Source organism: Callionymus lyra, chromosome 1, assembly GCF_982586985.1.
Source record: "Callionymus lyra chromosome 1, fCalLyr1.hap1.1, whole genome shotgun sequence".
NCBI classification, from domain to species: domain Eukaryota; kingdom Metazoa; phylum Chordata; class Actinopteri; order Syngnathiformes; family Callionymidae; genus Callionymus; species Callionymus lyra.
In genome coordinates, this window is record NC_141818.1 from 2,614,549 (window position 1) to 2,632,214 (window position 17,666).

The window sequence follows — 17,666 nt, forward strand, 5'->3', positions numbered from 1 at the left end:
GAGCCTCAAGTTTTACATTGTGTTTATTATTTCCTAATTTCGGTTCCATTACCAAATAAAAAAAACTAAAAAACATTTTGCATCTGTCCCTCACACAAGTCTAGTCTAACAAAGAGGAATTGATTACATTCAAGCATCGATTTAATATTATCTTGGATTATAACCGGTGTTCTAAGAAGCAGATTATAAGGATATATTGGTAGTATTGTCGAGTGTTGCTGGAATTTACAGACCACATGACTCTTGTTGAAGCTTTAAAAGTCCACTGTATCCTCTTGTCCTCAGTCATTTCATTCAGGATTTTTAATTCTGCAGCGAAGGATTTGATGACTGATGCCATCCAGTGGCTGGAGGTTTAATTGCAACATACAAATGAACAAATGCTGTGAATATTTTCATGATGATTGTAAATTGAAAAATTGTAGAAGTAAAAAGTATTTTATTTCATACATAATTTATTGAAATATAAACCATGAAAGAACTATGATAATTATATAAAATGAAGTGAAAGCCACAAAATATATATATATATTTTGATACTGTGCTGTCAAATAGCACAGTATCAAAAAATTGCCATATTTGGGTAAATAAATATTTTCCTTACAACCCTATTTTTGAATGAGGACATAGTTTGACCTCCAATAATCTCTACTTAATTATTTACTGACCATTGTTCAGCTGAACACAAACGGGGAAATCGAAAGTTTCAGTTCAATTTGAGTGCAGTCGACTGTATCCTCTGGTCCTCAGTCACCACCAGGGATCTTGCAGGTTTTCATTGTTACTTCAGCTGCAAAGGATCGTAATGACTTTCTGCACGACTGGTTGTGCCTCATCTTATCCACTGAATCGATTTTAGAGTAAAATGAATAAATAAAAAAGCTGTAAAATGTAGTAAAATAAGTCTTGATTTGTTTTGACGTGTTGAGCCGGATCAGTTTCAAGTCGTTCAGATCTGTCGGCGTAGACGAGCGTTAATGGCGCGTCTCTGTCGCCGCGACCTGCCCGTCGCTGCTTCCTGTCCCGGAGACGACGTGGTTTTAAAGGACTCGCTTGTCACAATCGCTTCTCCTGACATCTGTGAGATAGTGGAGTCCTTGTGCGGAGTGTGAGGATTCCTTTCCGCCTGCCACTCGCACAACACAGACGGCCCAGTCATGGGAGCCCAGCTCTGGTCCAGTAGTGTCCAGTTTCATAACAGCTCTGACCGAGTTGTGCGGATGCGATGGTGGAACTTGTCACTCATTAGGGAAAGTAAACATGCTGACGTGCTCCATTTTCTCATATTGTGTTTGTTCCTTTTTCACATTGTATGAGTGGAAAAAAAAAATGTTTTTATTTTTACCTCGTCTCTGAGTATTTTGGTCTGTTGACTTTCACATCCCGTCTTTAGACTGAATGTTTGTGAAGCTCAATGTGGCTCAGGCTGGTCTGGAAACTTGTTTAAAAAAGAGCAAATTGAACTTCTGGCTGATCAGCTGCTGCTTTATGTTTCCATTAAACCGAGCGATGAAAGCTTCCGTTATGAGCCACGTTTCCTGTTTGTCTGCTAATGAAGTGAGCAAAGAGGAGCGTTCACTCACATTAAGTGTATTGTCTATATACATTAAATATCTCCAATTATTTTTCTTAATGTACAATTACATTTCTTACTAAAAAAAACTAAAAAACAAGTTTTGTTTTAACATTTTTCTTATCAAGAACTGTTACAGATGAACACTCTTGGAAATAGAATACCATCTTTTCTTTTCAAAAATACACTCTTTAGTTACAATAAGTAATAAAACCACAGAATAAACTATAGTACTTCTTTCTTTAAGTTAGCCATGTTGTCACTAGGCATGTGCTTTGGCAAGAATCTGGCGATATATATCACAATACAGAGGTAACGATACGATATATCGTGATACTGTAGTAACAAGGATATATTGTGTAGTATTGTTGAGTACTTGACTCTGGTGTTGTAGTATTTACAGACCACATGACTCTTGATGAAGTCGTAACTGCTTTCATTTGTTTTGAATCCAAAATATTCAAACATCAGCTTTAAAAGCTGCTGGAGTCACTGTATCCTCTCGTCCTCAGTCATCGCCGGGATCTCAAGGCATTTATTCTTCCTTTCGCTTTGGAGGACTGCTGCCACCTAGTGACCGGAAGTTTAATTGCAGCATGAAAATGAACAAACTCTGTGAATATTTGCCTGTCGACTGTAAATAAAATAAAGAAATCGAATTATTTTGTTTTATACAGATTTATCGAAATGTAAAACATCTAATTTACATAAAAAAAGAGGTTTTAAATTCATTGTTCGGATAACATTTTCTCCAGAGAGCATTAATACAAATATGAGGATGTACAACAAGCACAGACCTGACATGGTGGTGAATCAGGTCTAAAATGCTTGAAGGAACTCACGCGTCTCTTCTGCACCGGCAGCTGCAGAACCTGGGAGTGAACCCGGCCAACATCGGCTTCAGCTACCTGACCATGGAGTCGGACAAGTTCATCTGCATCAGGGAAAAAGTGGGCGAGCAGAACCAGGTGGTGATCGTGGACATGTCGGACCCCACCAACCCCATCAGGAGGCCCATCTCCGCCGACAGCGCCATCATGAACCCGGCCAGCAAAGTGATCGCTCTGAAAGGTGCCAGATCAGAAACTGTGTTTTTTTTTTAATGTTGAGTCTCATTAGAGGTCGTTATTGATGTTTGCATTTCTGAGTCTGTTTTCTGTCAGAAGTTGACGGATTTAATCGGGTCTCAATGCGTGTTCGTGCTCCAGCTTTCTGCTGACTCGGTACATCTGTCGCTCACCTTCTGTTTCTGCAAATCGTTGAAATTGATTTTCTGCGTCTGACTCGAGCCGACAGAACAGATCCGTTCCTCCCGTCCGGCCCGACCCACTAGAACGATGACCCGCCTGCTCTGTTGTACTTGATTGACACTTTCCTTCTTTTCTTCCCTCCTCTCCTCTCTCTTTTTTTTTTTTTTGTTTGCTTTCTGTCGTTTCCCAGACGGTGAGTTGCTTTATATTCTCTGTTGATAGTCATTTCTCTCTGGTAGTAGAAGCATCCTCTCGAGCACCAACCCATCCACACTTTTGTCACACGCTGGTCCATCTTAACCTTCTTGGCACATTTCATTCTTTCATGGGAACACGTGTGTTGGCGTGACTCTGGTGCGGAGAATGAAGTGTGTGGAGGAAGATGGTAAACACTGATTGAAGGATAAGAAGTATGTTTGTGCGTGTGTGTGTGCGTGTGTGTGTGCGCGTGTGTGTGTGTGTGTGTGTGTGTGTGTGTGTGTGTGTGTGTGTGTGTCATATCAACATCCAGGTCAGTGACATTGTGTATGTCTATGACTCCATTTATTTCAAAAATTCAGATACAGTAGGATAAAATCTAAAAAAAATAAAATAATAATAATGAAAATAAAATAATAAATACAAATAAAGAAAAAAAACAATTAGGGTAAAAAATAAAAGGAAATACTAATAACACAGAGTGGCACAAATGTACACATACAGAAACGTAGTCGAATAAAAATATCAGAATTTAATACATTTTTGGTCATTAATCCTTAACCATTTTATAACTCTACAAAATCCTCAGTGTTTTATTGGTTATTTTGAACATAAATACGTAAAGTTAAATCTTGAATTTGAGAAATATATGAATTGTTGAATTAAATTGACTTAAAATTTTTTTTTTAAGCATTTCATTTTCTTTTTCTTTAATAATTGAACAAAATGTACATATTGAAAGGTTGAATTTTCTTTTTAAATAAATGATAAAAAAAAAATCAAAGCATTTTTTAGCGTTTTAAATTCAATACTGTCTAGTGGTTCTATTATACAAACATTTTCATATTTAATTGAAAAGACTAAGAATAAAATAATTATTGAATTCTGAAATTGTCTTTTTGATTGATTGGAATAAGAATATCAATAATTTTTTGTCTAAAGAAAAAATCATTTATTTTGAAAATATTCTATTTAGAAAATGACATGATTGATAGATTCAACCTTTCAATTTAGAGATTATTTAATTAATTTATTCAAAAACATTATTCAATTCTTTAAAAAAAGTAAAAACAAAGTTGTATTCAATTTTTCTATTTTCTAATGGCATCGATATACTTCCATATGTTTGGCTCAAATACCAAAACATATTTTTTTAATCTTATGATGCAAAAGTAAAACACACATTAAAGACTTAATTTACATTATTTGTTTCATCTATGATCTTCAATGTAGGAAGATGGAAAAATTGATTTGTAATATTTCTCTTCCCATCATCAGCTGCCAAGACGCTGCAGATCTTCAACATCGAGATGAAGAGCAAGATGAAGGCTCACACCATGACGGAGGAGGTCATGTTCTGGAAGTGGATCTCCGTCAACACCGTCGCCCTGGTGACGGACACGGCCGTCTACCACTGGAGCATGGAGGGCGACTCGCAGCCCGCCAAGGTGTTCGACCGGCACGCCAGTCTGGCCGGGTGTCAGATCATCAACTACAGGACGGACGAGCAGCAGAAGTGGCTGCTGCTGATCGGGATCTCGGCGCAGGTGAGAGGTCGCAGACAGAGTTTTATCTCGTCCCGGCGCTCACCTTCTGATCCGTCGCCGTCGGCAGCAAAACCGAGTGGTGGGCGCCATGCAGCTGTACTCCGTGGAGAGGAAGGTGTCGCAGCCCATCGAGGGTCACGCCGCCGCCTTCGGGGAGTTCAAGGTCGAAGGCAACGCGAAAGCGTCGACGCTTTTCTGCTTCGCCGTTCGCTCGCCGTCCGGAGGGAAGGTACGGCTCCGTCTGTCGCGTGACGATAAAGTGAACTTTGACCTTCCGTGTTGCTCCTGCAGCTGCACATCATCGAAGTGGGTCAGCCGGCCGCAGGAAACCAGCCTTTCGCCAAGAAGGCTGTGGACGTCTTCTTTCCTCCGGAGGCCCAGACGGACTTCCCCGTAGCGATGCAGGTACATGACCAGAAGAAGAAGCATGAAGATGGTTTAACGTTGAGGACTTTCCAACACACGTGCTGTGTCTCAAATCGCATACTTGCGTACTCAAAGTTAGTATTTTTAGTGCGTAAGTGCGTCTCAATTCTTAGTATGCGAAATTTAGTGCGTAATACACACTAAATTGTCACTAAAACGCCCACAAAACTGAGTATGGTTCGATGGACACTAACCACCCTAAACAGCCGCCATCTTAGCGACGTTTTAAACGGAAGTTAAGTCATATATAAATACATATGTATTCATATACCAGGTGCATTTTCAGCAGCAGTAGGGGGATGACACGTCTACGGTGCTGATACTTGCGTAAATATCTCGCGAATATTTTGATTCTCATCTGCTGCCAGCAGGTGGCGATACTGTTCCTATAGCTAGTTGAAATCATCATTAAATAGTAGTAGAAGAAGAAGTTGTCGCGTCATTTCCTGTTAGTGCGTAGCAGCAGAGTTTGATTTGAGACATACTATCTGTGGAGGATTTGCATACTAGTTAGTACGCACACTATCCTTACTTCTAGTATACTAAGATAAGTATGCGATTTGAGACCCAGCAAAGGTTTTGTAACAAAAACATTTTGAATTAATACGATTCTCTTGTCTTCTTCCGACAGATCGGCAGCAAACACGGCGTCATCTACCTGATCACCAAGTACGGTTACATCCACCTGTACGACCTGGAGTCGGGGATTTGTATCTACATGAACAGAATCAGCGCCGAGACCATCTTTGTGACGTCCCCTCATGAGGCCAGCTCAGGGATCATCGGGGTCAACAAGAAGGGGCAGGTGAGGGTTCAAACTGTCTCGTGCTCGAGCTATAAATCCTATTATAATTATTATTTATTATTATGATTTTTGTTTACGTCCTTGTAAAAAGATTTGCACTGATATGAGACATAATACATTCATTTATTTTAAAACATTCAACGTATTTCTTTCATAATGTCCACAACGTGATATTAGAAAGTTATAGTTTTGTTGTTTAAAAGATTTACAAAATTCAGATTCTAATTTCTTCAAAATGTCTGAAAGTGTATTGTTGTGGAAACTTTACCTGAGAATTTCTGAAGCTAACACTTTTAGCTACTCACTAAGCTAGTACTTACACAGCTAACACTGTTATTTACTCACAAAGCTAGTACTTACACAGCTAACACTGTTAGCTACTCACTAAGCTAGTACTTACACAGCGAACACTGTTAGCTACTCACTAAGCTAACACGGACAAAGCTAACACTGTTGGCTACTCACTAAGATAGCACGTACACAGCTAACACTGTTAGCTACTCACTATGATGGTGATTACACAGCTAACACTGTTAGCTACTCACTAAGCTAGTACTTACACAGCTAACACTGTTAGCTACTCACTAAGCTAGTACGTACACAGCTAACACTGTTAGCTACTCACAAAGCTGGTACGTACACAGCTAACACTGTTAGCTACTCACTGAGCAATTACTTACACAGCTAACACTGTTAGCTATTCACTGAGATATTACTTACACAGCTAACACTGTTAGCTACTCATTATGATGATACACTGTTCTGTAGTGTTTTAAATGTTTACAAGCCATTGTTGTCTCAATTTTGTCTTTCAATATCTTAAAATAATACATTTTGTTACCCGTTTATAATTAAGATAAGAAACGTTTTCTTGTCAAGTCTGTAAAAACAAGAATATTATCTTATAAGTAGATACTTTTTTTTTACTGTTTAAACGCAATTCAAGTCTAATTTTTGTCATTCAATATCTGTTAAATAAGACTTTTGTTTATACTCGTCATGTGAATATGACTCAGATTAAGTCAAATCAGACCTTTTTTTATTTTTATCACATGGAATAATAACTCAGTTGTTGCCGTCCAACAAAATCTCATCAGTTCCTCTTGGCTTCAGGTCCTGTCGGTCTGCGTTGAAGAGGAAAACATCGTCAACTACGCCACCAACGTCCTGCAGAACCCGGACCTGGCTCTTCGCATGGCCGTGAGGTCGAACCTCGCGGGAGCCGAAGAACTTTTTGGCCGAAAGTTCAACACGTTGTTTGCTCAGGGAAGTTATTCGGAGGCTGCAAAAGTAGCCGCATCAGCACCAAAGGTTTGTGTTGGACCTGCTGGAGGAAGTCGTAGATTCAAGATCGCATGTGAATAAAAAGGCTTTGATTTGTTCTCTTTATAGTTGTTTTTGAGGCGTAAAAATGAGTTTATTAATGCAAAGAAGATGTTTTTTAGATTTACATCTTAGTGGCTATGACATCATCAGTTTTATTATGAACCTCAAAAGGTCCTCCACAGAACATTCCGGGAGCTTTTCCCCCCAAATCCACGAGAGCGTTTCTTCTCCCCATGTGTTTATTATTTTCCTTGTCTTCCCGCCTCAGGGAATCCTGCGGACGGCCGAGACCATCAGAAAGTTTCAGAGCGTTCCCGCCCAGCCGGGTCAGGCGTCTCCGCTGCTCCAGTACTTTGGGATTCTGCTGGACCAGGGCCAGCTCAACAAGTTCGAGTCCCTGGAGCTGTGCAGACCCGTCCTGCAGCAGGGACGCAAGCAGCTGCTGGAGAAGTGGCTGAAGGAGGACAAGGTGCTAATGCTAATGCTAATGTCTATTTGAGATTGAGTGATGGAAGATGTTCATTATTGATCCGTGGTTTATCGTCCATAATACTTGTGTGTAGCTGGAGTGCTCGGAAGAGCTGGGGGACCTGGTGAAGGCGTCGGACCCGACCCTGGCCCTCAGCGTGTACCTCAGGGCCAACGTCCCCAACAAAGTCATCCAGTGCTTCGCCGAGACCGGCCAGTTCCAGAAGATCGTCCTGTACGCCAAGAAGGTCTGAGGAGGCTTCTCTCGTATATGGAAGTGTATCAGTGAATATCAGAGTGTTTAGTGCTGGAAGTTAACAGTTATTTTTGCAATAATTTAATTCAATCATTTCTGTTAGGAAAGGTTTAACTTTTGATAATTAAATTAAAAAAAATATATATATATACAGTATATATATATATTTTTTTTTATAGTTTAATATTCTTATTCCAATAATTAACTATTTTTAACAAGTAACTAAATAATTAACCATTTTTTAATATGTCTATTAAATATCAACATTTTGTATGTTGAATTTAAAAGGCTACTCATTTAAATATATTGAATAAAGAATTTATTTTATTTATGGCACTAGAATATCAAACTATATGTTTAAAAAACAATAAAAATATACATATCTAATTAGGAAATATTATGCTATTATTATTTAATATTAATTATATTATTCAATAAAAACTAATGAAATTGCTCAATATAGAAATTATTCAATTAATTATTCCAAAAATATTAATTCATAAAAAATGTACTAAAACAATCAATTAAAACATTTTGAAACATTTTGAAAATATTCAACCTTTACCTTTAAATATACAAGTTATTGAATTTAAAAGGCTACGAATTAAAAGATATTCAATTTAGAATATATATATTTTTTAATTTATGGCATTAGAATATCCAACTTTAAACTTGAAAAAACAAAACAATCTTATCTTTATTTATACAAATTATTGAATTAATGTATTAAAAAAATATGAATTCATAAAAAACATTTTGAAAATATTCAACTTGAAAAAAAAGAAAGAACAAATGTTACCTTTATTTATTTATATATATATATATATATATATATATATATATATATACACACAAATTATTGAATTTAATTATTCAAAAAAACAATTTCAGAGTTTCACATTTCAAACCACTATGATTCAACCACTGAAAATTGTGGTGTCACTGATATCCTTCCATTCTTACTCCAATAATCCCGTTCAAAGCCCTCAGAAAGTGACTGTGTGTTGTGCTGAAGGTGGGCTACACCCCAGACTGGGTGTTTCTGCTGAGGAATGTGATGCGTGTCAGCCCAGAGCAGGGTCTGCAGTTCGCCCAGATGCTGGTGCAGGACGAGGAGCCGCTGGCCAACATCAACCAGGTAACTCCTCCGCTCACACGGGCCTGCAAGAGTGAGAGGAACGTCTGTTATTCCAGATGTGCCAGTAATGCCAGGAATTCACTGAGTCAGTGACCCCCGACTCCATATGAGACTCTGTTCGTTCTCACATCTTTACGACTTGATGCTCGCGAGCGACGACGCCTCGGAGGATAAACATCTGCTTATCGGGGAATAAATGGATATTATTGCGTCAAGATTTTGGGGAAGTCGTCTGTGTCGCTGCAGTAATGGGGTGTTTGCACAGGAAGAATCTGGCGATATGATGCATATCACGATACAGGGTCAACGATACCATATATAGTGATACTGTAGTAACAAGGATATATGTGTTGTATTCTCGAGTACTTGACTCTGGTAGTATTTACAGACCACATGACTCTTAACTGTAACTGCTTTCATTTGTTTTCAAACCAAAATATGTCCAAACATCAGCTTTAAAAGCTGCTCGAGTTGACTGTATCCTCTCGTCCTCAGTCATCTTCGTAATCTCACAGGATTTCACTCTTCCTTTAGCAGTGGAGGACGTAATGACTGCTGCCATTAGGCGGCCGGAAGTTAAATCTCATTCATCTATTTACTTTATGTGACAGACATTTGAATGAAATATAAAACGCAAAAGAACAAAACATTTATGAAACAAATGGGATCAAATGAATGTATGAATATGTTTAAGAGTTTGCAAAAGTGCTAATAATCTTGGAAAACTATTTTAGAAAAAAAAAAAGAGTTGTTGTTCAACAAGGAAGTCGTTATACTGATTTATATTATATATTTCTTGTTCTCTACAAATACATTTATTCATTTACTACTCCTTATTCCCGTAGCTGGGTCGAGGTGGGGGTGCACAGCTAACACTGTAAATTACTCTGTAAGCTCACAGGTACACAGCTCACTAAGCTAGCACGCACAAGGCTAACACTTTTACCTACTCACTAAGCTAAATTCTACACGGCTAACACTGTTAGCTACTCACTAAGCTAAGACGTACACGGCTAACACTGTTTGCTACTCACTAAGCTAACACGTACACAGCTAACACTGATAGCTACTCACTAAGCTATTTCTTACACAGCTAACACTGTTGGCTACTCACTAAGCTACCACGTAAACAGCTAACACTTTTTACTACTCACTAAGCTAACATGTACACGGCTAACACTGTTAGCTACTCACTAAGCTTACACCTACACAACTAACACGGTTAGCTACTCACTAAGCTAACACGTACACAGCTAACAATGTTAGCTACTCACTAAGCTAACACGTACACGGCTAACAGTGTTAACTACTCACTAAGCTACTACTTACACAGCAACCCCTTTTAGCTACTCACTAAGCTAGCACGCACAAGGCTAACACTTTTAGCTACTCACTAAGCTAGCATGTACATGGCTCACACTGTTGGCTACTAACTAAGCTAAAACCTACACAGCTAACAACTTTAGCTACTCGAAAAGCTAGCACGTACACGGCTCACAGTGTTAGCTACCCACTAAGCTAGCTCCACTCCCTCTGTGGTCCGATTTCAAGGTGGGGGTGAAGTGTACTTCGAGTGAGTGCCAGGGGACACCCTGGAAAGGTCACCAGTCTGTCAAAATTCTCAATAAACGAGGGACTGTGGGAGGAAACCGAAGTACCCGGAGTAAATTTGTGAAGCCACATTGGAGACCATACATGTACTGTTTTCTATGGAGCCCTGATCCAGTTTCTCTTTCCAGATCGTGGACGTGTTCATGGAGGGGAACCTGATCCAGCAGTGCACCTCCTTCCTGTTGGACGCCCTGAAGAACAACCGCCCGGCCGAGGGACACCTACAGACCCGCCTACTGGAGATGAACCTCATCCACGCCCCTCAGGTCCAACCCTTCATCCCCCGGTTCTTCTTCTCCTTTAGAAAAACTCCTTCTTTAACCGAGTGGGTTTTACGGTGCAGGTGGCGGACGCCATCCTGGGCAACCAGATGTTCACCCACTACGACCGGGCTCACGTGGCCCAGCTGTGCGAGAAGGCCGGTCTGCTGCAGAGAGCCCTGGAGCACTACACGGACCTGTACGACATCAAGAGAGCCGTGGTCCACACGCACCTGCTGAACCCTGAGGTACACCTGCGAGGCTCAGACACTCCATCATCATCATCATCATCATCATGACCTTCATCGTCCTCCTGCTCTCTCAGTGGCTGGTCAACTTCTTCGGCTCGCTGTCGGTGGAGGACTCCCTGGAGTGCCTGCGAGCGATGCTGTCGGCCAACATCCGGCAGAACCTGCAGCTCTGCGTTCAGGTGGCGTCCAAGTATCACGAGCAGCTGGGAACTCAGGCGCTGGTGGAGCTCTTCGAGTCCTTCAAGAGTTACGAGGGTAAGTGTCACAAATACCTGGAAGTCTGGGAATCCGGGTCATGTTTGTTTGGATTGGAGCGAGCGCGACCGGAACCTTTTGACAGAACCTTTTGACGGAACCTTTTGACTCCACTTGAGTTTCCCCTGTTTATTGAGAGGTTGGATTTAATATTTAAAATGTTGAAACTTTGAATTTCTCTATTGAATGTTTTTCATATATATATTTTTTTTTAAATACTTATATTAAATCATTTTTATTTTAAAAGTTTAAGTCATTACAAATATAATGAATTAATGCATTTAAAAATGTATATTTTCCAAAATTATTTGTATTTCTTGCACATTGAGTTTATAATTCTTATCTAAAAAATGTAAAAAGAACATAAAAAAGTGGCTTATTGGCTGAAAGTCTAATCGAGCAGCTCGGTGCTCTATTGCTTTTGTCTGGTGACTCTATTATACCGACATTTTTATATTGAATTTAAAAGGCTACGAATAAAAAAGTATTGAATTAATCACATTTTATTTTGAATTAATCCAATTAAAAAATCGAATTATGTGTCAAAAATTAATTACTTGAAAAATATAAAATAAAACAAATAAAAAATCAATAAAAACTGTTTAAATTGTTCGATATAGAAATGATTAAATTGAATTAATCAAAAAATGTTAATTCATGAAACAAGGCACAAAAACATTTAATTAAAACGTGTTAAATTCAACAATGTACAGATCCACTCTGAGTGACCTTTGACCTATGAGTACTCCAGACAGCTATTTACAGGTTTGTTAAAATCTGCTTCAAGGTGGTCAAACATGTGACCTAGAGGAGGTCAAAATGACAAAAGACAAAACCAACCTGGAACTACTGTGAGGCGGTTCATCAAGTCACTGGGTTTTTAAGTAAAGTTCCTGGTCTGCGTCCTCCAGGCTTGTTCTACTTCCTGGGCTCCATCGTGAACTTCAGCCAGGAGCCCGACGTGCACTTCAAGTACATCCAGGCGGCCTGTAAGACGGGTCAGATCAAGGAGGTCGAGAGGATCTGCAGGGAGAGCAACTGTTACGACCCTGAGAGAGTGAAGAACTTCCTGAAGGAGGCCAAGCTGACCGACCAGCTGCCGCTGATCATCGTGTGCGACCGTTTCGACTTCGTGCACGACCTCGTGCTTTACCTGTATCGCAACAACCTGCAGAAGTACATCGAGATCTACGTGCAGAAGGTCAGAGGGAGAATACACACTTACACACACACATACATATGTACACACACACACACTTACACACATACATATGTACACACACACACACACACACATACATATGTACACACACACACACACACACACACATACATATGTACACACACACACACTTACACACACACATACATATGTACACACACACACACACACACACACACACACACACACTTACACACACACATACATATGTACACACACACAAACACACACACACACACACACACACACTTACACACACACATACATATGTACACACACACACACTTACACACGCACATACATATGTACACACACACACACTTACACACACATATACATATGTACACACACACACACACACACACACTTACACACACATATACATATGTACACACACACACACACACACACTTACACACACATACATATGTACACACACACACACTTACACACACACATACATATGTACACACACACACACTTACACACGCACATACATATGTACACACACACACACTTACACACACATATACATATGTACACACACACACACACACACACATACATATGTACACACACACACACTTACACACACATATACATATGTACACACACACACACTTACACACACATATACATATGTACACACACACACACTTACACACACATATACATATGTACACACACACACACTTACACACACATATACATATGTACACACACACACACACACTTACACACACACATACATATGTACACACACACACACTTACACACACACATACATATGTACACACACACACACACACACTTACACACACACATACATATGTACACACACACAAACACACACACACACACACACACACACACACTTACACACACACATACATATGTACACACACACACACTTACACACACATATACATATGTACACACACACACACACTTACACACACATATACATATGTACACACACACACACTTACACACACATATACATATGTACACACACACACACACACACTTACACACACATATACATATGTACACACACACACACTTACACACACATATACATATGTACACACACACACACTTACACACACATATACATATGTACACACACACACACACACTTACACACACACATACATATGTACACACACACACACTTACACACACACATACATATGTACACACACACACACACACACACTTACACACACACATACATATGTACACACACACAAACACACACACACACACACACACACACACACTTACACACACACATACATATGTACACACACACACACTTACACACACATATACATATGTACACACACACACACACTTACACACACATATACATATGTACACACACACACACTTACACACACATATACATATGTACACACACACACACACACACTTACACACACATATACATATGTACACACACACACACACGGACACACATGTACACACATATACATATATGTACACACATATACATATATTTACACATGCACACTCACGCACATGCACAAACATACACATATGTACACATGCACACGCACGCACGTGCACAAACATACACATGTACGCAAACATTCACACGCACGCACATGTACACAAGCACACACACACATGCACAAACATATACACACAAACATACACATGTACACAAACAAACACATACACACAAACATACACATTTACACAAACGTATACACACATAAACAAACATACAAACATACACACACGGACAAACATACACACACACAAAAAACATACACAAACATGCACAGACATGTACAAACATAAACACACAAAAATACACACGCATACACATGTACACAAACATAGACATGTACACAAACATGCACACAAACATAGACATGTACACAAACATGCACAAACACACACACGTTTACACAAAAATACACATTACACCAACAGACACAAACATATACACATAAACAAACATACGAACAAACATAAACAAACATACACACACAAACACGCACACAAATACACATTCACTTAGACTTGCACACAAAGACACAGACTGACATAAAAACCCTCATTAACAAACAATCACACACAGGCATGCAGACACAGAAAAACAAACAGGCACACATACAGACAGACAGACACACACACTCACATACACACACATACACAGAAACACATAAACAGAAAGATACACACGCGCACAAACATTCAGACACTCGCACAAACAGTCATACAAACGATGATGTTCTGCAGGTGAACCCCAGTCGTCTGCCGGTGGTGATCGGGGGTCTGCTGGACGTGGACTGCTCCGAGGACGTGATCAAGAACCTGATCATGGTGGTGCGAGGCCAGTTCTCCACGGACGAGCTGGTGGAGGAGGTGGAGAAGAGGAACAGGTGAGTCACATGCTGGTCCTGAAGATGGTCCTGAAGGAGGCACCAGACGAAGGGTTTCATGAAAACACTCGTCGAAACATTGTCGTCATTTTTGTTCAACACCCAAGTTGTGTATCGTCGCAGGTTGAAGCTCCTGCTGCCGTGGCTGGAGTCTCGGATCCACGAGGGCAGCGAGGAGCCGGCGACACACAACGCTCTCGCCAAGATCTACATCGACAGCAACAACACGCCCGAGAGGTTCCTGAAGGAGAACCCCTTCTACGACAGCGCCGTGGTGGGGCGCTACTGCGAGAAGAGAGACCCTCACCTGGCCTGCGTGGCCTACGAGAGAGGCCAGTGTGACCTGGACCTCATCAAGGTGTGTGTGTGTGTGTGTGTGTGTGTGTGTGAGATGAGGGGTCGGGTCACGGAGATGACTTCTGTCCTGGTCTCAGGTCTGCAACGAGAACTCGTTGTTCAAGAGCGAGGCTCGATACCTGGTCCGGAGGAAAGACCCGGAGCTCTGGGCCAACGTTCTGGAGGAGAACAATCCATACAGACGTCAGCTGATCGATCAGGTGACTTCACTGGATCACATGTTATATATACATATCAGTGTCATCACAATATTGAACAGTTGAATTAACTTTTTTATTTAAAATTCTAAAATATGAACAATTTATTTAATTTAATATTTTGTATATTGAAATTTTTTTTTTTCTTTTAATAATTGAATTATAAAAAGTTTTATTCATTTATTTTTTACACATAGTTTGATATTTTAAATCCAATAATTCAAAAATCAAATTTCTAAATTCCATGTTTTTGGATTTATAGTCTTTTAAATTAAATATGAAATGTTGGTACAATACACACACACACACACACACACACACACACACACACACACACACACACACACACACACACTCACAAACATACACGTACACAAACGTATGCACACTCACAAACACAAACTCACATACACAAATGCACACACACACGAATAAACGCACATACACAAACATAGACAAACGCACACAAACATACATTATACTCAAAAATACACACACACACACAAACGTATACACAAATGCAGACCCACTAACACACAAACACTCACACACAGAAAAAACAACAGAGACACATACACACTACAAACATAAAGACACACACACACAGACAAACAAGCAAACACTCATACAAAGATACACACAACACTCTTGCATACACCACACACACACACATACACCCTCACACTTGCTTACTTACACGGAGACAGACACACACACACACACACACACACACACACACACACACATATTTGTAGAGTCACATTTATTTACGTCGTCACATGATCGTCTGCTTGTCGCATGATTGGCTGAGAGTTTGATCCAGTAGTTCTGTGCTCTGTTGCTAATGTCTGGTGACTCTATTATACCAACATTTTATATTGACTTTAAAACGCTATGAATTAAACAATGTTGAATTTATAAACTGTATTTTTAAATTATTAGAATAAGAAAATCAAACTCTGTGTTTAAAAAGAGATTAAAATAATCCTCAAGTTTTATATATAATTTTTTTTTTTAATTAAATTCTTAAAAATGTAACTTTTCAATATAGAAATGATTGAATAACTTCAACAAAAACGTCTTAAAAACCTTTGAATTAAAAACAATAAATTCAATAAACTGACGACAGACTTGGGTTTAAACTCTCAGGTGGTCCAGACGGCTCTTTCGGAGACCCAGGACCCGGAGGAGGTGTCGGTGACGGTGAAGGCCTTCATGACGGCAGATCTTCCCAACGAGCTGATCGAGCTCCTGGAGAAGATCGTTCTCGACAACTCTGTGTTCAGCGAGCATCGGTTGGTTCGCTCCTGACGGTCAGGTGACACTTGTGTTCACGATCTTCTCTGGTGTCGCAGGAACCTCCAGAACCTGCTGATCCTCACGGCCATCAAGGCCGACCGCACGCGGGTCATGGAGTACATCAACCGCCTGGACAACTACGACGCGCCCGACATCGCCAACATCGCCATCAGCAACGAGCTCTTCGAGGAGGCCTTCGCCATCTTCAAGAAGTTCGACGTCAACACGTCGGCCATTCAGGTGCTTATAATAATAATAATAATAATAATAATAATAATAATAATGTGTATATATATGTTTAAGAGGACTTTGATCAACATCTCTCTTGTTGAACCGATGACTTTATTAATTTATTTGTATTAAATAACTGTAGTTGTTATTACATTCTTTATTGTATTTTGTGTTAAATTACTGTCGTTTTTATTACATTCTTTATTGTAGTTTGTGTTAAATTACTGTAGTTTTTATTACATTCTTTATTGTAGTTTTTGTTAAATTACTGTAGTTTTTATTACATTCTTTATTGTAGTTTGTATTAAATTACTGTAGTTTTTATTACATTCTTTATTGTAGTTTGTGTTAAATTAATGTAGTTTTTATTACATTCTTTATTGTATTTTTTGTTAAATTAATGTAGTTTTTATTACATTCTTTATTGAAGTTTGTATTAAATTACTGTAGTTTTATTACATTCTTTATTGTATTTGTTGTTGAATTACTGTAGTTTTTATTACATTCTTTATTGTATTTTTTGTTAAATTAATGTAGTTTTTATTACATTCTTTATTGTAGTTTGTTTTAAATTACATT

The 17,666-nt window shown here is 39.3% G+C and overlaps 1 protein-coding gene across 1 annotated transcript in view; it reads left to right on the forward strand.

Moving 5' to 3' along the window:
* Positions 1–17,666, forward strand: part of cltcl1 (clathrin, heavy chain-like 1) — a 36,977-nt gene that overhangs the window by 7,414 nt on the left and 11,897 nt on the right. The window contains exons 2-19 of the mRNA XM_087788026.1: positions 2,437–2,644; positions 4,300–4,568; positions 4,636–4,797; positions 4,860–4,973; positions 5,626–5,799; positions 6,913–7,110; positions 7,394–7,594; positions 7,689–7,841; positions 8,865–8,987; positions 10,727–10,864; positions 10,942–11,106; positions 11,184–11,364; positions 12,276–12,565; positions 14,861–15,003; positions 15,127–15,361; positions 15,438–15,560; positions 16,707–16,852; positions 16,913–17,096. Of these exons, the coding sequence (XP_087644152.1) occupies positions 2,437–2,644; positions 4,300–4,568; positions 4,636–4,797; positions 4,860–4,973; positions 5,626–5,799; positions 6,913–7,110; positions 7,394–7,594; positions 7,689–7,841; positions 8,865–8,987; positions 10,727–10,864; positions 10,942–11,106; positions 11,184–11,364; positions 12,276–12,565; positions 14,861–15,003; positions 15,127–15,361; positions 15,438–15,560; positions 16,707–16,852; positions 16,913–17,096 (3,207 nt within the window). The remainder of the gene's footprint in view (positions 1–2,436; positions 2,645–4,299; positions 4,569–4,635; positions 4,798–4,859; positions 4,974–5,625; positions 5,800–6,912; positions 7,111–7,393; positions 7,595–7,688; positions 7,842–8,864; positions 8,988–10,726; positions 10,865–10,941; positions 11,107–11,183; positions 11,365–12,275; positions 12,566–14,860; positions 15,004–15,126; positions 15,362–15,437; positions 15,561–16,706; positions 16,853–16,912; positions 17,097–17,666) is intronic.